The sequence below is a fragment of the Terrapene carolina genome, unplaced genomic scaffold (genome assembly GCF_002925995.2).
Source record: "Terrapene carolina triunguis isolate 2854851 unplaced genomic scaffold, T_m_triunguis-2.0 Scaffold88, whole genome shotgun sequence".
Classification (NCBI taxonomy): domain Eukaryota; kingdom Metazoa; phylum Chordata; order Testudines; family Emydidae; genus Terrapene; species Terrapene triunguis.
Genome location: NW_020664439.1, coordinates 28617583 through 28636051, shown reverse-complemented (window position 1 = coordinate 28636051; position 18469 = coordinate 28617583). Strand labels below are relative to the sequence as shown.

Below are 18469 nucleotides of genomic sequence, written 5' to 3'. Positions count from 1 at the left end.
TTCCAAGAAAAAATATTTTAAACGAGAACTTGATTGCCTGCCACTGAAAAAAATTAGTATAAGTAAACCCGCCTTTGCTCTGTCACAGCTATTAAATAACTAAATAATTTGCTTTCAGGAGAGAGGATAAGAGCAAGGCCACTCTGAATAGATAAATTTACTTTTGTAACAGACTGCCTTCCCAGACATCCCACTGGGTACTACCAACAACAAACTCTTAGAATCACTCCTCTCTTACAGCAAATCACAACAGGAACACAGAGTGCACAGATTACTGCAACACTCCCTCCTCTGGCTAGAAGAGCTTTGCAGTTCTCTAAGGCTACTATAAAGGACTGTCTTAGTCACACAGCAGAGGGGGTGCTTTATGAGTGGGCCAGTTAGTTTTTCTTGCCTTTACATCTCATCAAATAAAGGACAGTGGACCGGATTTTCAAATGTGCAGAGCACCCAGAATTCCCACTGAAGTCATTGGAAGCAACAGCTGCTCAGCACCTCCAAAAAATCAGGCCTTTTGCCATCATGACATGTTTTAATAGCATCTTGAGGTATAAGCTTTCTGAGTGCTCCTGAAGCCAGAGCACATGCTGGACAGCAAATTCATGATTAAAACTCCATGGAGCAAAAAATCAATATTCTTTCAATCCCAATCTGCATTACATACATAAAAGGATCAAACAAATCACTTACTCGAATCAAAAGTTAGGGGCCCAGATCATCCAAATAAAGTTTACAATAGAACCCTCAATGCATCCCTAACTTTGAGTGACTATTGTGCCTCCATAATACACCATTAATAGCAGGTACAGGGGGCTGCTTCCTATGGTGATGAGTGCAGTATAAGAACATGAATAGAACAGGAAACAATTACAAAATGGCAATCGCACATTGACTCCCTTGTTATCAGAGTAAAGAGATGCTGACAAAGGCACTTTTAAATCTAAAGCTATGTTTTAAAATTATGATTTCCATGATCAAGTCTGAGGTAAATTCAGCCTAGCCTAACTGGGTTCAATTCAGTGAAATGGTGCCCACTTATTGGCATGGATTTGGCCACTTTCTTGAGATACCGAAAATACATTCAAACCTGGAACCCTGGTACTCTTGAGGGAATTCTGCACCAAAAAAAATTAAACTCTGCAAAGTTCTGCACATTTTAATTGTCAAAATAACACACAAACTACAGTATAATCACACCATTTTCAATTATTTGCTGACAAGTATTTTGAAATAAATTACCAGAATGATTGAAAATGGTGTGACTATATTGTTATTGTGTTTGTGTTATTTTGACAATTAAAATATGCAGAATTTTAAAATATTGTGCACAGAATTTGTAATTTTTTTTGGTGCAGTATATTTAATTTTTTGGTGCAGAATTCCCTCAGGAGTATGTATATATTATCAGCACTGCTACTGGATCGCTGTGTGACTTTGAGCACGTCATAATCTCTATGCCTCAATATCAGTAGGGCCATCAACAGTGATAGACTAATGCTTACAGAACCTGGGTGACGAAATAGATGGCTCAAGGATTCAGAAGGGCATAGAGAATATGTTTTTGCTGAACACTAAACCTAGGGTCTGACTCACATTTGAGCCCAGATCTCCTTTCTGACCACACACAAATCAGTTTGACACGGGTCAGCAAGCACTCAGGACCTAGGTCCTAGGAACCTGCTAGAAGGTGGGTCAGAGCGGGAGTCCTGCTGTAACTCAGGTCCAAGTCCTGTCATTATGCAGTGTGGAAGCAGGTCACATCAAGAGACCTAAGTCACAAATTCTGTGTAGTGCAGTATGGTCACGTTAGCACAGCTGAGACACCTGGGTCCAGGTTTACAATGCAGTGTGGACACTCAAGCACTGGCTTGGAAACACTGACTCCACAAGCCTGAGTCCCACAGACCTGGACTTAGTGTGAAGTGTAGACATACTTATAGAGGAGACTATCAGAGTTATGAAGGGCACATAAAAGTTCAAATCCACTCCAGACCCCACAACCTTTTGGCGGTGTCAGTCCAGTTCTCTGTCCACATTACAAAACCCACCAACACATCTGGCAGCCTTGTTAGCCATCTGAGCTGATGTAGGGAGCGAACGTGCCTCTCACCCAAGGGAGGTGGTGCCTCTAGGTAAAGGCACACTTTAAAGGGTAATGGTGGCCCTCCAATATGTAGCACTGTGGCGCACTTTGGGTAATATAAAGAACAATTGTAATGGTATTTAGGCACCTGAATCCCATAGGAGGCTTTGAAAAATCTCACCGCTAATAAATAATACATGTTCCTCAAGAATCATCATTTACCTTTAAATCAGTAACTGTAGGGATCTTCTCTTCCAGAAACAGCTCCCCCAGTTGTTCATCTGAGTTAGCAACACATTCAATCAGTTCCTGGCGTCTTTCTGTAGCCTCTATTCTAAATTCAACTGGGATTTCATCGTATCTAATGGTCTCACTACAAAGGCATAGACAACATGATCAGTTTTATGGACAGCCATGTGAGTTGAGCTTTCATCCATGTGGGCACCACAGTGGCCATGAAATTTTGAGTCAGTTCAACAGTCTCAGCATCTAGGTGGGTAATAAAGTTACTGAGGTCTATCAATGTTGCATCTCCAACACCACAGCACAGAGGAACTTCAACAGTTCATGTTAGGGCTTTGCAGTGCAGTGGAACAATCTGTACATCAGCCTCAATTCCACCTTACCTTTAGTTTATTCCAAGACTCACATACCAAACGGGCACTACTGGACCTCGTTTTAGAGCAGGAGATCTCCTACTCTTTAGGTTAGATGCAACCAGACTAGAGCTAATCCAAACATTTTCGACTACATGAAATTTTGTCAAAATATCCTGTTTTGTCAAAGCCAAAACGTTTCGTAGAGACATATTGGTTTTGACAAAGTTCTCACTGGGAAGGTTGAGAGAGACTCTGCCATGCTCTCTAGCCTGGTGGTTAGGGCACTTGCCTGGGATGTGGTTCAAGTCATTGCTCTGCCTGATGCAGAGTGGTCTGGGATGAAAAGCTCTATTCTGAATCAGGCAGAGCAGGGTGTCCCACAACCTAGGCCAGTAGGCTATCCTAACCCCTCGGCTACAGACACACACACACTCTTCTTCCCAAATCAAAAAGTTACGGTTTTGGTCTGAAAACTGACATTTCAACCAACTTCTGTTTTTGTGAAAACATTTGAAAGGTCTTGTTTTGTTTCCAATGGGGAACAAAAATTATTTTCAAAACTTCCCACAAAACAGAATTGTTGTCCTCTGGACAACTGTAATGTCAGACCCCTTTGATTCATGCTGCACCAAGTTTCCGGCAGCTACAACTGCACCCTAAACTGGCCCTACTGGCATCTCAACAAGTTTTGAATAAAGATACAAAGTTAGGGGCCTCATCCCCTATTAAGTTATGAATGGATGGATATTTTATTCACAGCCAACATGAAGTGAGGAATGGGATCCTTGCCTATCACCCTCATGAGAGATAATGGGTGAAATCCAGATGCACTGAAGTCAATGGGAGTCTTGCCACTGTGTTGAATAGAGACAGGATTTCACTCAACAAGCTTAACCAATGGCCACAAGAATAAAAATCTTGCTCCAGATTTCTGCCATATATGTGATCTAACACTGTGTTGTCTTCCCACCTTGCCCACAACCACAGAGATTGCCAAGATTTGGGATCCTCAATCGAATTGCATTCCCTATATCCTTAGTGAACAACAGTGCTGTTTTACCTTCTCAGCCACATTCAGGTGGCCATCAAAGGGATGCAGCTACCAAATCTGGGCAACCAAACACGGACCTCCCAGGCAAGCCACTAACTACCCCTCTCACTACCAAGAGAGAATTTTTTTTTAAACGTCTTTTTTTTTTGGCAACTTGAACAATTTTCTACTCAGTTTCAGCATTCAGCAAACAGGGAGTAGTCTCAGCAAATAATAAATGCCTTCAACCACTTACCCAAAGTCACCATCGAAGTATATGGCCCTTTGCTCAAGGAGATCAATAAGCCCCCTGAAGTTTCCCTCGAGGCCAATGGGAATCTGGATAAAGGCTGCATTGTGATTTAACTTGGATCTGAAAAGTTTAAAAATATAAATTAGTTCTCAGTACAAGACAAGGGAGCATTTTAACTCATCTGTCTTACCTGGGTCCTTCAATAGTGTCCCCGGGACCAATAACCTAGCCTTCCCTCACTCAAATGAAAAGCCTCACTGGCTCATGTCATAGCATGAGAGCCCCCAGTGAAATTGAAATGCTGGCAGAACATCAAGGTTTGCTTTCACCCATGTTAGTTTGTTTTCAATAGTAATTTTAATCCAGTGGGTTACTTCTCCCTCAAGTGCGTTAGTACTTTGGAGCCAGCTTGTTCTTCTATTACGAATGGAATCTATGCACAGACTTAGAGGATGGAAGAGGATGGGGAAAAAAGATGAGATACAAGGCTAAAGACAACCGCCTGCCCCACCTTTAGGTCCCTACTCCTTCTCCATGGGACACTGCAGCACTATTATTATCCTAGTGCAGAGGTAATCTTCTTATTAAATCTTTATAAATGACTCCATAAACATCTCCATTATCATAATGAGTCCAAATGAGGCACAGACCCAATTCAGTAGCCATGAAACTGGCTTCTTTTTGGGAAATGAAAGTTTCATAACCTAGGCTGACATTGACAGCTGTTTTATCAATGGGAGAGTTATTTTGGTACCACCTTATGGTAACGTTAAAGAAGAGTTGTTTCTGTTACCTTGCTACCATCTGATGTAACCTGAAGCTATGCATTGTTCTCAGAACACACAAGCTGAACAGGCTCATTAACATCTACTCTGAACATCAAGAAACATCACAAACAGTTTGGAACTGCACTGCAAACAAGCTAAACACATTAGTTACCTCAATTGTTGCACAGCTCTGGTTGGATTTGAGCCCATTCTGTCCAGTTTGTTGATGAATGTTAAACACGGGACATTGTAACGCTTCATTTGTCTGTTCACGGTCATTGTTTGGCACTGGACTCCTCCAACAGCACAGAGCACCAGGACAGCTCCATCAAGAACTCTTAAAGCTCGTTCCACTTCAATTGTGAAGTCCACATGCCCTGAATGAGAAAAACAATTTTCTGCGATGTTTTAAGCTGCAGCAGGGAATTACACTCAATTGGGTTGTTTTCTCTTCTGTATCCACATGAATAAGTCTTTAGCTATACTGAAAGGGACACTGTCAAGTCAAATTTTGTCCAAAAATTAGATTTTGAAAAGAAAAATGTTTCTGAGAAATTGTTTTTAAAGGAATTCCACTGGACAGCGTTTTGATTTTATCAGATAGAAATCCCCATACAGTGACTACAACTCACTACAACATTATACTAGTGCAAAAAAGGCAGAAATGGAAACTGATTTGAAGCAGACTACTGTATAAACAAAAATGAAAATCACTGATACCACTGCTGATCATGATTACTACTATTGTCTCACTGTTTTCTTGTGCTCCCCATCTCCCTCTGTATCTGCTGTCTCTTGCCCAACACTTAGTTTATAAGCTGTTGGGGCAGAGGTTGTCTTTTTGTTCTGTGTACAGCACCTAGCACAATGGGGTCCTGGTCCAAGACAAGGGCTCCTAGGTGCTATATTAATACAAATATAATAAAAGTTTATTTTTCATAGACTATGGTGACAGAAGTACAAGATATAAACAGCAGTAAAAATTGAAACACAGATCTGATATTTACTATGCTTCCAGTTTCAGCAATTCAAGATGTTATTAGAAGCATAGGTGAGGACATTGTACCTTGCCTATTTACCAGATACTGCTTAGGTACCAACAGTCATCCTCTCTGTCCCAGAAATGTGGTTCATATCTGTTCTGGAGGGATCAATGTTAAAAGTAACTATTTTTTGCCCATTGCTATTCAGCCTTGGTCTCTCTTTTAATACTGCCAACAAAGAAGCTAATTGTCCACATAGTTAAAACCATCACAGTTGTCTACCAGAAGCCAGGAACCACAAGTGCATTTCACAGGACACTGAAGAATGGTAAAGACATTAAGCATTTTCAGTCTATACCAAAGGCCCCTAATTCCAATGAGCTTCACGTGGGAGACCCCTGCATGGAGGCTCCTGCCAAGAAGGGGGCCTTGGAGATGAAGTGCTCTGTATCTTAAACCATTTCAACTGGGATTGAGATAAACATTTGGTCCAGTTGCTCTAATGTTCTCAACCACATTCTACAAGAGATGACTGTCATAAAGAGAATCTAAGTCGGTATCTTTGTCATACTCAACCCTCAAACAAGACTCCAGTAGAGCAGTGAGTTTTACATGGTTACCCCCAAGTACAGCAGAAACATGCAAAAGTGTCAAATACTTTTTGGAAAAGGCTGCTGGGAACAGAGCTGTAATACCTTTCCGCCTTTATTATTATGCACTGTTTTGATGGTGCCATTAATGTGCATTTATAGACCAAAAGAAGTCTGTGCCTTGGCCTGAGGAGCTTACAAACTACATTGAAACAAGATGCAAAAAGACTGTGGACAAACCTGCATTCCACAGTTGGTGAGGCAACTAATGATTCCCAAAACAATTACACACTGAATTTCCTCTGCTCTGTTGATTTCCACACTGGCGAACAGACAGAAACACATACATGGAAGTCTCTGTTCAGTGCAACACTTTGTGTGATAAGCTCAGATAAACAGCTAGATTACTCAAGTATCAGAGGGGTAGCCGTGTTAGTCTGGATCTGTAAAAAGCAACACAGGACTCTCTGTTGCTTTTAGCTAGATTACTGTTATCAGATTGGTAACAGTGGTGGGGGAGAATCAATGTCTTCTTTGGACACAAGATATTTTGGTTAGGGTAGCATTTACAAAGTTCTCAGAGTTCACGTTACCTGGTGTATCTATGATGTTGATGTTGGTGTCCTTCCACATGGTATATGTTGCTGCAGACTGAATTGTGATACCGCGCTGTCGTTCCAGCTCCATAGAATCCATGACAGCCCCAACTCCATCTTTACCTTTTACCTAAAGGCAAAAAGCAAAGTATTTACTGCAAGAAAATCTCCCAATGGCTTCAATGAGAATTTTGCCTGAATAAGCACTGACTAAGCATCTTTAACACAGGCAACAAAATTCAGCTGAGTTAGTGGCACAAGTCTACAATTCTAACTAGCTTTGCTCTTTCCTTTGCATATCATTCCTGAAGAAGACCTGGTGGTCAAAAAGCCATTGCAAACTATTTCTATTTCACTGTGAATTTAATAAGCCAACATATCTGGAGCCAGTGAGCACATTCTTTATGTTTTCTATTCCAGTTTGTCATGTCCACCTTTGACTGCATGGAGAAGTTTTCCATTTATGCTGATGGTGGGTCTGTTGGGGGTTTTTTGTTTGGGGGGAAGGGGTTGCGGGGGCGTGTATGTGACAGCAAATGTGTGTGACTTAAGGGAGGAGTCAAAGAGCAACATGAGAAAGCTGTCTCTAGGATTCCCCACTTGGCTTGTATTTCAAACAGGATCAATGGGCCTTTAAGCACAACCTTCTCATTCCATTCAGTACTCTTTGTGGTTCAACAATTCTAGACAACTCAATAGCTGAATCATTGCATATAACGTTCAAAATCCCCACGCCACCAAAATGAGTGTCATACCAGTAATTCAGAGACAAACCTCATGCATCTGTGCTATCCTCCCAGTGTAAAAAAGGACTCGTTCTGTTAATGTCGTTTTCCCAGAGTCAATGTGAGCAGAGATTCCAATATTGCGAATCTTCTCATTGGGAATGATTCCTGAAGAACACTGTCTGCAGCCGTTCAAGAGAAACTGAAAAACAAGAGCAGAAGGCAGTTCGGCCCCTTTTGTCCATGTCAGAACAACAATGGCTCACCATAAGCATGCCTCAAGGAAGGTAACTTGTGACCAATAAAGTGATTCTTTTCTCTGTTTTACTGTGATAGGAAATAAATCAATTAATCCGAGTAGCCTTAAGCATATTCCAGAACCCCCACCCAACTAGGGCAGCAGACAGCCTCCAACCTAAGGCCCAATCAACCCTGCACTTAGCCTGCCACTCCCTTGGGCAAGCAGAGAGAGATGCTGCAATGAGGTTTCAGAGAAACTTGCTCCCTGCACCCTCTTGCTTTCTGGGATACCAGGGAAGATGCTGCACACATTCAAAGACAATGTGTGAAGTAGCAGTCTCAGGCCTGGTCTACACTACGACTTTAATTCGGATTTAGCAGCGTTAATCCGAATTAACCCTTCACCCGTCCACACTACAGAGCCAGTTAATTCGAATTAAAGGGCACTTAAAATCGATTTCTGTACTCCACCTCGACGAGCGGAGTAGCGCCTAAATCGATTTTGTTAATTCGAATTAGGGTTAGTGTGGCCGCACACCACCGAATTACTGTGGTTAAATTAATGGGGTAGTGTGGCCGCACACCACCGAATTAATGTGGTTAAAAACCGAATTAATGTGCTTAGTGTGGCCGCGCACAATCGAATTTATACAACCTGTTTCCCAAATTCGAATTATCTAAATTCGGATTAATCCCGTAGTGTAGACATACCCTTACTTTTCCCTACATTTACCAGCTATTAATTCACTCAAGCAGCCTCCTAGCTCTCCTGTTGTGAGGAGGGCCATACTGTGGATTTAAGAGGTCTTTGGACAATGTATGAAAGCCTATGCCTTTATGCCTAACGGGAGCAGCAGAGAGACAGTAGGTCGCAAGGTGACAGGAGAGATCAGGAACATCTGAAAGTGAGCAGATAAGATAGCCATTATTGGTGAGTTCATCCCTAAAAGTGTTGTGTGTGTGAAACTGAGGACATGGACTCACCCTGTCTCCCTTCTTTTCTATCCCTTCATTCCACACTCTGTTCTCTAGGTCTACCTACTACTTTTCTTAGTCTTACTTTCCATGCTCTAAGATATTGCCCTCCATTTAGTTTCCTTTTTTCCATTCATCTCCTCTTAATTTCTAGTCAATGCCAATGTGTCCATGGAAGTGCTCCCACCGTTATTGGCATCACTATTACAATGGTAAGAGGCTTAAATAAAAAAAGTAATCTCTGTGCAGATGAAGTCCCATGCCAGTAAGCTGCAGGTGAGAAGCAAAACCTATAGGGAGGGCAGATCAGGGTGAAGGTGAATAAGCATAGAGCAGTTCTGTGCAGAGGCAGGTCAGTAACAAGAGAGGACTAGGAATACAATTAACAGAATTTACAGAGCCCTAAGAAATACGAACCACAACTGCAGGAAGAAGGGACCTGTTCCTTAGTTTAGAGCCCTCAACTAAAGCAGAGGGGGGGTTAAGCATTATATTCTAACATTGTGTTATAGTAGAAAAGAAGCAGCAACATACTGTATCCAAGTGAGACTGGGGGGTACTGAGTTGGTAGAATACAATGATCAAGGCAATGTTAGGAAGATTTGTCTGGTGATTAGAGCTGAGGTATAGAAGCCAAAATTCTTTAATTCTGTTTCCAGCTCCATCATTGAGTCTGCATGGCCTTTAAATCAGTCAAGTCATACTTTGATGTCTGTAAAACTGAGATAACATTTACCTGCCTCACAAGGATGTATGCACGGTCTACAAGGACACTTTCAGATCACTTCAGACATACATTTAAGTTTTGTGAACAAAGACTTAAATATATATATTAAGGGCATTTTTATTTCCAACAAAAGCTTTTATTCTTTGTTTGGATTTAAACATTATCCTGTGGGGTTTGCAACCCAACCACTGCAGGATTGTTCTAGCACTTGAGAGCCACAAAGGACCACTGACTAAACTAGGATGTAATTTGGTCAAGATGCAAAGATTAATCCCATACTTTTGCCAAGAGTCCCACAGGTTTAAGGTTTGTCTACGTTGCACATTAAAGCTTGGCTTTGACTCAGGTTTGAGCCCTAACCCCCCTTCCATCCAGACACATCAGTCTAACTCAAGTCAGTGATCACTCAGGACCGGAGTCCTAGGTCTCTACTAGGGGGGTGAGTCAGAGCCAGAGTCCCACTGTGATTCAGGTCCAAGCCCTGTCATTTTGCAATGTGGACACATCTCAAACTGCAGACCTGAATATGGATGCATTTGCACAGCTGTAAAACCCCAGTCTTGCAATTATAAACCCAGGTTTAAGTACAGTGTGAATGCTAAATCGTGGACTTGGAAACCCCACAAGTTTAAGTCCCACAGACCTGGGTTCACAATGCAGTGTAGCCATACCCTAAGTGACCATGAACTTTTATGAGTTGGGCATAGAACTCTGCAGACGCCTGCTGTTTTGACAGGGCGGGGGGAGGATGTTCAGCACATCTTTTGGGTGGCATATGAGATGGGTTGCTCCACTTTACACACACTCAAACTCCCTTAGTTCTGCTCTGAGCCTGGGGTCTGCCTGGAAGTCTGCCAGAACTGTGATGCTTCCCCTAGACTCCATGAATCCCTGCCCATCGCCCATCCCATGCCTGGGGGGGAGGGGAACCCATCCCAGGCTTTCCCCCCAAAGATCACGAACCCTGCCAGACGCACGTCAGGCAGGCGAGTCCGGGCTTTACACCTAGTGGCAGAGGGAGCGTGGTATTCCCTTTGGAGCTGTGCTCCGGCTCCGCTCCAGCTCCAGGCAAAAACCTGCAGCTCCGCTCCAAAGCCCTGCCTGCTACCCCCAGCCCGGACAGCCCTCGCCCCTGACACGACGGTAACAGCCCCGAGCGGCCGGGGCAGGAACTGGCCCTTTGCCGACACTCCCCGGGCCGGGGGCTACTCTCCCACCCAGAGGGACTCCGGCCCCCGGGCCAGCTTGGCCCCGCGGAAACAAGCGAGGCTGCTCGCCTGGCCCAGTACCTGCTGCCACAACAGCGCCGAGCCCTGACGCCGCCGGGGCCCCAGCACCAGCCCGGCTCTGAGCAGCTGCAGCATGGCGCACCGCTCCCCCTCAGGCTCTGACCGTCAATGTCCTGCTGCCCGCGCGCTTCCGGCCCGGCTGGGTAACACTTCCGGGGCACGGAGGGGACCAGCCCGGCCACGGACTTGGCTCCTGGCAGCGCCACCTGCAGGGCGGGAGGGGCAGGGGCTCGGCGAGCACAGGGCGCTGCTCGAGCCACCGGGATGAGGGTCTGTATGGCTGGGAGCCAGGCCCTTCCGTTTCGTGTGGCTTCCATGGGGCGCTTCCCACTGGCGGGGGCAGTCATCATAATTAATGAATGCCTCGCTCTCTCCTAGCACGCGCCAGCAATGGGGTGCGCAGCGCTTTACAAAGAGGTCAGTGTCGCTGGCGTCCTTTTACAGCTGGGGAAACTGAGGCACGGGCGGTGAATTGCCCAGTGGCAGCATAAGGAAAGGTGTCCTCAGGATTGCCAACCCCAAGCATTCGATAAACCTGGCTTAAAAATCACAAGATTTTTTAAATAATAATAAATATATTATTAGTATTAATACAATAATAATAATACTAATAAAGGTTGGATTCTGTGTATTGGCCTCCTGGATTATGAGCCTTAGGGTGCCCGGGAATCACATTTTTCAAGCTTCCTTTTCCTCAACCATGAAGGTTAGAAAGTTAAAAATTTTAAAAATGAAAGCTGTGATTCTCCTGTAATCACTTGATTCCAGGAGCTGGAGCTTAAAAACTACACCAAATATCATGCGAGTTGTTGTCAGTGTGACCACGGTGAGAAAATTCCCTTCCCTGTCCTACTGTGCTGTCCACCAGCACTTTTCAGGCTAGTGAGGGCTGTGTTTCAGTAGTACTGCAGGTGTATAGTATATTAAGTGTTTTGTATAAAATATATTATTAATACAGTGGCCTTCCCCACCCCCAGACACACTGATTACAATATCTAGATTAATCTGGAAAACAATGTCTTAATTCAAATCTAGGCACAGCAATAATGAGATGGAGTGTTTATACCTGTTATTTATATTACAGTACCCCCTAGAAACCGTATCATGTTGGACCCCTTTGTGATATAAGTGGGATGGGTACAAAAATTAGTTAGATAAATAGGACTTTTCTGGAATGTTAAAGACTAGTCAGTGGTGGCCAAGCAGTTCTCAGTAATAGGAAGAATTCAGTCCCAAAAATGAACAGGATGGAATGGCTTAAAGGCATAAACCAAGTATAAAGACTTAAGACACCCTGGAATCATAAGTTCAAATTGCAGCAAACCCCACTTACTGTCTTTCTAAAGTAGGAAAATATCATACCATACCATGCACTATAAATGTGCGTGAAAGGGAGGAGGATGGGGCTTGTGTGTCTTTCCGACAAAATCTTAAAAATTAAAGCTGAGTCAGTTCTTTGTTGACAGTAAAGGTCCAAGAAACATGTATACCTGAGGGTACCTCACTGAATTCCCCTCCTGCAATACTGCAGTGCATGTTATTGTCCACCCACAGGTGGGTGCATTTCAGGGGCACTGCTTCGCAGATCATTTGGGATAAACTGTACTATAAATATGTAATAGAAGACTTGAAAAAAATACACCAAACATCTGCTAACCAAGAGCCTGATGTACTAGGGATGGGATGAAGGTGGACACCAGACAGATCCAAGGACAACATCTTGGTAAGAAGCCTGCTGCAGCAAAAGGGCTGGAAGGTTCTGAGATTTTTACTAGGGTGCTGGCCCAGAAACTGCTTGTGGCCTTAATATTCCATATGTCACTGACCAGTATATGTAGCAAATGTTAAGCTTCCTCCTTGTTCTAACTGCTGAAAGGGAAAAGGAACCTCACTATCTGTTCTCTTCCCAGAGGAGACTCTTCTCTACTGCAGGTGTGGAGGATCCCACCTATTCTTCTGTACACAGAGTTTCCTAGATGTTATAAGGAGGCAGGATGTCTGTCTCTGATGTTCTCTACCCCTCCCCTAGCCTCCTGACTGAGGGTAGAAAGGTCTCCAACTACTACTATCTTTCCCAAGAGCATCCTGCCTGCTGTGAGAGGGCAGTCTCCATTATTCTATTTCTCCCCTCCCCTCTCCCCATCTTCTCTGGACTCATGGCTTTTGTGCAGGGGGAGAGAAGGAGGGCTAGGGAGTGTGGATGGATGGAGGGAAAGATGTCACCACTGCATACCTTTTCTTTTAGTAACTCCAAGGACTGCCTCTGCAGCTGCTCGGAACTTGCCATACGGGAGGAGGATGTTGGACAGAGGTGCTCTGTAACTGTGGGGCCTATTTCTGCTCCTCCCTCAGATCACATATCTGGGCAGAGATCCTCTGGGCCGCATCCACTGGCTTCCTGGACTCCTTCAAGGAGCAGTGGGTGCTGTCCAGGGTTCTCTGCTCAGTGTCCTCTTCTGGATCCCTGATTTTGACCCTGTAACCCTCACTCCTGTTTTCCATTAGTTTCCTGACTTCAGTTGAGACCTGGATTCAGCGGCTCCTCCCCTTAGGCTGGGAGAGGGGCCTTTAGTTGTGGGCGGGCTTCCGCTCATCCACTCCCCCCCTCCTTCCCCAGAACTTAAGAGGTGCTCAGAACTTTGTCTTGCAGTGGAGGAGTAAAACTGACATATTTGTCAGTTTCACTGCTCCATCTTTATGTGTCACTGCTTACACTGAGCAGCAGCAGAGGCACTAGAGCTGGATAGCAGCAGGAAGACAGTCCTGAACTAGTTGACATTCTTATAGCTGTCTTCACAATATATGGATTTATTTTTTTAATGAAAGGCTACATTCTGCAGTAATTTATGTCATGCACCCTCCTTCACCAAGAAAAGTTCCCCACTTGCCAATGGTAAATTGATTTTCCAAGCCCCAGTGTAAATCATTAAACCATTTTCAAAGAGGGCAGGGGAAAATTAAAAGCTAGGCTGCGCTAAATTCTAATAATTATTTTATCGGGAGACACAATTATGGTGGCTTATTGGCAGCAAGGAAGCAGAAACATTCAGAATATTTGTGCTGTCACTGCTATACAGTTTTTGATTATACTTATATGCATAAGCACAACACATGCATTACACCCTGCTTTATTCTGCCACCTATTATAAGCAGTTATCACACCCTGAACACAAATATGTGCCAAAGTGGAAGATTTAAAACTTTAATTTGGTTTTTTATGCTGTGAAATTCTCCTCAGAGTACACTGGATCTGTACTTCAGAGCAGGGCTTAATGATGGCAAGGAGAGATGTATAAACATTCCTAATGCAGTATGTTGCGCTGGGGCAGGCAGACGTGTTTGATGCAATAAGACTGAAATTTGAATATCTAGTGACCTAAATTGGTTAAAACATTGTCACAATAGCTATCCTATAAGTACCATCCCTTAATTCACTGCTATTCACCACTACAAAAGGTTATCATATTTGCACTTTTCCGTTTTTTCAGAGTAGTTATCAGCATTACAGCCATCATGGAAGTCTGCCTAAATGGATCACTACTTCATATGTAGTTCGTTCCAAACAACCTTAGATCGTTCTAGTAATAACAGCAACTCTACTCACAACTTGAACTTCAGCAAGTTGAACAGTCTTTTTTCCAAAGGAAGGCAGAAAATGCGTTTGGTTCTTTGGATAGGAATATATATTCTTCAGTTATTTTAGTTCAACTTTTAATTCGTTAGTATGTTTGGAGATCAGAGTTATTAAAAGAACCAACTCTGGCCTCTAGCCAAATAATTCATACATTTGTGTATCCACACCTCTCTGTACTGTACTTCTATGTTTGGCATTCCTAAATTGATTGGTAACTTTAGATACGTACAAAATGTATATGCCATGGCACATACAACACAAAGCTTGCAAGCAGTATCCACGTCTGGGAAATTCCTTTCTGATTGAAGCCTTCGTCAGCTGTTCTATCATAGATGTCAATTACATGATTTATTGTCCTTGAAGTTTAACACATGCTTTGTGCGGTGGGTGGGTGGGGTGGGAGGAAGGGAGGGAGGATAGAGGAACTACTGCAGCACTTACTGTTTAAGTGTTCAGGTGCACATTAATGTACAGCCAGGAAACAAAAATACCTTGATGGAAACTAAATACACCATAAAATTCTGCCCTTATACTCTCGTATCCCCACAAGTCAATAGGGCTGAACAGGCAGAATTAGACTAAGTTTTGTACAAATAAATCCATTTTCTTTGTTTATATTACTATTAAGGAAACAGAACTTCAACTACCAAGTGTGTCGACACATTTTGAGAAAAATTTGCACTGAGCAGCTGTGACACACTGTACAAGTCACTTCAACTCTCTGTGCAAATTTCCCCTCCTACTCTTTGTGTCCCTAATTGTACTCATCAGGGCAAGGACTGTCTCTTATTATGTGTTTGTGCAATGCTTAACATAATGTGGTTTTTTATCTCAATTGATACCTCTAAGTGCTACTGTAATACAAATAATATGAACCTCCATCTAGTCAAACTGGTACATTGCGTGTTAGAATTTGTGATCTAATTTGGTGTCATCTTACTCCTGCAATAAGTTCTACTGACTCCAAAGGGATTGCGTTTATAAGTAGGGCAGGAGTAATTTGGCCTTCCAATAAGAAGCTTCTTGGCTGATGCTTAAGTGCTTTGCTGACTCAGTGCCTGAGTATTCAGTTGCACAAATACATCTAAGGACTCAAAATCCAATGTGATGTAAATTTGAATTTTACATGCACAAGTCTCACAGATGTCTACCTAGTTGACGCTGTATGCAAATATACATGTAAATTGAATGTTGGGCACCAAAGTTCAGACGCCAGACTGAGGCCATTGGGAAAATTAGGCACTAAATACTGAGTTTTAATAACAGAATACTGTAGGGTTGTCACAGGTTCTGGAATCACTACACTGGGAAAATGAATTCATACATATCCCAACCATTGCAGGTTCAACCACAAATCTTTCATCAGGCAGGTGGAAGAACAGGTTCTTTCCCTAGTGAAACTCATTTCCGGTGTGTCATCTTTTACTCTGCCAGGGTAGATTTCACTAGTCAAGGATAGGTATGGGGGGCGGGGGTAACCTCATCTGATAATAACCTCATGTGGAGCATTTTATATCTCAGGTGCATTACCACTCAAAGGAATAGTCTTCAACCATCCTACCTTCAAGAGCATAGAATTATTTAAAAGTAAGCAAAGAATGGGATAGGTGTCAGATTTATAAATTTAAGTAACTACACACAGATGAAGTTTGTTACTCACCAGGGATTTTTTCTTTTTAAAATATCCAACAAGAGTTTCTGGATATGGCTAAATAGTTCATAATTAAACCCTCCAAAAGACAGAGTCTCACTTTGGGTGAATGCTAGTGTTCAGCTAGTAAACACGTTTTTCTCCTGCCTCACTGCTCCTCTCTATTCCTGCAGCATCACTCCATCTCTAGATTTGTACATTTTAAAATATTGATTTGGTTAGTCACTTCAGGAAAACATTAAAGAGCAAAAGATTCTAGTGTCTTGGACAAAAGACTTTTTACACAATGAGGCTTTCATTTATACCACATCCTTGAGCAAAGTATTCTTTCAATCCTAGCACTAGTCAGGAAATTCTCACCACCCAGCAGGGTGTTCATGATCAGAGGCATTACTTTCCTTTGCTAGTGGGACAAACTGGATTTAGGTGTGGACCTCAATTTATCTTCTGAGGCTTTGAAACTTTGAGATGACATCCTCAAACAGCTTTCACACTGAGTGAAAACATGACTTATGGCACAAGAACTAATAGAAGCTTGTTAGAATATGTAATTTTATTCTAGAACCTCTCTGCACGTGACAATGTCAACTGAATTAGAGTTTCTGACACTTTCAGCGTCTGTCCCCTAAGAACATTTAAAAAACGAAAAATAGTACAGGGAATCACCCTCAGGAAAATTTGTGGAAGAGTTGGCACTTTTACTGGTATATTTTAAATACACACAAAGGTATCTGCTAGTTTTCTTTTTTTAGAGTCCTCATGAAAGTTCCTAAATTGAACTGCAGTAACATGTAGAGCACAATACAATGTGTTTGAATCATGACCTATGAGCGAGGAGTCCCAGCAACAAGGAAGGACTAGGTTGGAAAGGAGAAGGGCTGATGGCAGCCCTCCCAAAAGTTGGAAACTTTAGGAAACGATGTCCTCGACTTTACAGTTCATTGCCAGATATTTCCCCAATGAACTAATGAAGTTGCAATCTAATTAAAACCACACTCCTCCTATCTTGTCTTTATTCCTGCATGGCTAGGACAAGGCAGTAATTCAATGTGCATGTTTATGCAATCCCTGGCCTCTGTTGAGTACTGCATTTGGCACTAATGCAATTGTGGTTGGGGAATTGTATAGATAAGGGGATTGTTGATATGAGAATATGGAGCCTGCCTTTCACATAGAGGCTACAAATTCAAGGTCAGTAATGCCCAAATGTTACAACCATTTGAAAGCCGTTCAGTGGTTGCTGCAAAAAGAGTTAATGGTCTCTGTGCTAATGCATAAGCATCTATATTGCAAAAAAAGATTGGAAGAAGCCAGACAACCTGGTGAAGCCAGAAAGAAAAATACAAAACAAAACCCAGCCAGGTGAGAAACTAAGCTGAATACAGGAGATGTTTCATTTGCCTTGACTTAGGCAAAGAACTGTAACACTGGACAGCTTGAATCTGAATTTTCTGTGATGCCATGCATTAGTCAGTGATACTAAAGAGGAGTACTCTACCAATTGAAAGAATCACCTGTCTGAAATCCATCCTAGTCACTGCACAGAGATATTGAGAATAGTTTTCCTATCTTATCCTTGTTGCATTATTTTAGCTGCATGTTTTTCTTTTAACAGCCAGCACATTTACTTCCCTACAGAATATTGCTGTATGAAAAAGTATTTATAACAGCCCAAACCAAACACAATGCACATTGTGGTACAAACTAAGCAAAAAATCAAAAAGTTAAAGAATAAACAACTCTTTATTAACCAAAGAATTATATTTTTATACTTTTAGAAACAACTTTTCCTGCATTAACTTTTAGATTTAACATTACATCAAATTCAGCAATGTGTATTAGTCCTCCACTGCTTCTTTACAATCATAGTATCTGCTTATTTAATAAAGAATGAAGTACTTTATGTATGTGTCAGTAATGTTTCCTATTCAAGTACACACATAAAAGATGTAAAAAGAAAAGGTCAAGTATAGTCAAATAATATGAAGGGCTGTAAGATGTAGAATTTTTTTTATTAAGTTACAGAATCTCCTAAACAGAAGATTTCCTTCTGATTTGATTTTAATATTACATTACAATTCTAATGTCTAAGTGTTCGGTTACATTGCTTGTTATTAGAGAATCTAGGTGACAAAACTGAAACATACATTAAGGGCCTAATCTTGCTCTAAATGAAATCAATGGCAAGATCCACGTTACCGTCAATGAAAGTGGGATCAGGCCTCAAATTTGTACATTGGTTAGTATCCAAGGACAGTACATTTTCAGATTAAGAATTATTATCTGTAAATAAGTCTGGCTCTGACTGTAAGATGTATGAACTACAA

General features: G+C 42.3%; 1 protein-coding gene across 1 annotated transcript in view; it reads right to left on the bottom strand.

Annotated features, from left to right (window-relative positions):
- The window catches only part of GFM1 (G elongation factor mitochondrial 1), a 46676-nt gene extending 35708 nt beyond the window's left edge, over positions 1 to 10968 (bottom strand). Inside the window, exons 1-6 of the mRNA XM_024192662.3 lie at positions 10858 to 10968; positions 7676 to 7828; positions 6899 to 7031; positions 4905 to 5109; positions 3969 to 4085; positions 2306 to 2456 (exon numbers count right to left, since the gene is read on the bottom strand). Coding sequence (XP_024048430.1) covers positions 2306 to 2456; positions 3969 to 4085; positions 4905 to 5109; positions 6899 to 7031; positions 7676 to 7828; positions 10858 to 10932 — 834 coding nt within the window. The 5' untranslated portion in view covers positions 10933 to 10968. The remainder of the gene's footprint in view (positions 1 to 2305; positions 2457 to 3968; positions 4086 to 4904; positions 5110 to 6898; positions 7032 to 7675; positions 7829 to 10857) is intronic.
- Between the last annotated feature and the right edge of the window lie 7501 nt (positions 10969 to 18469).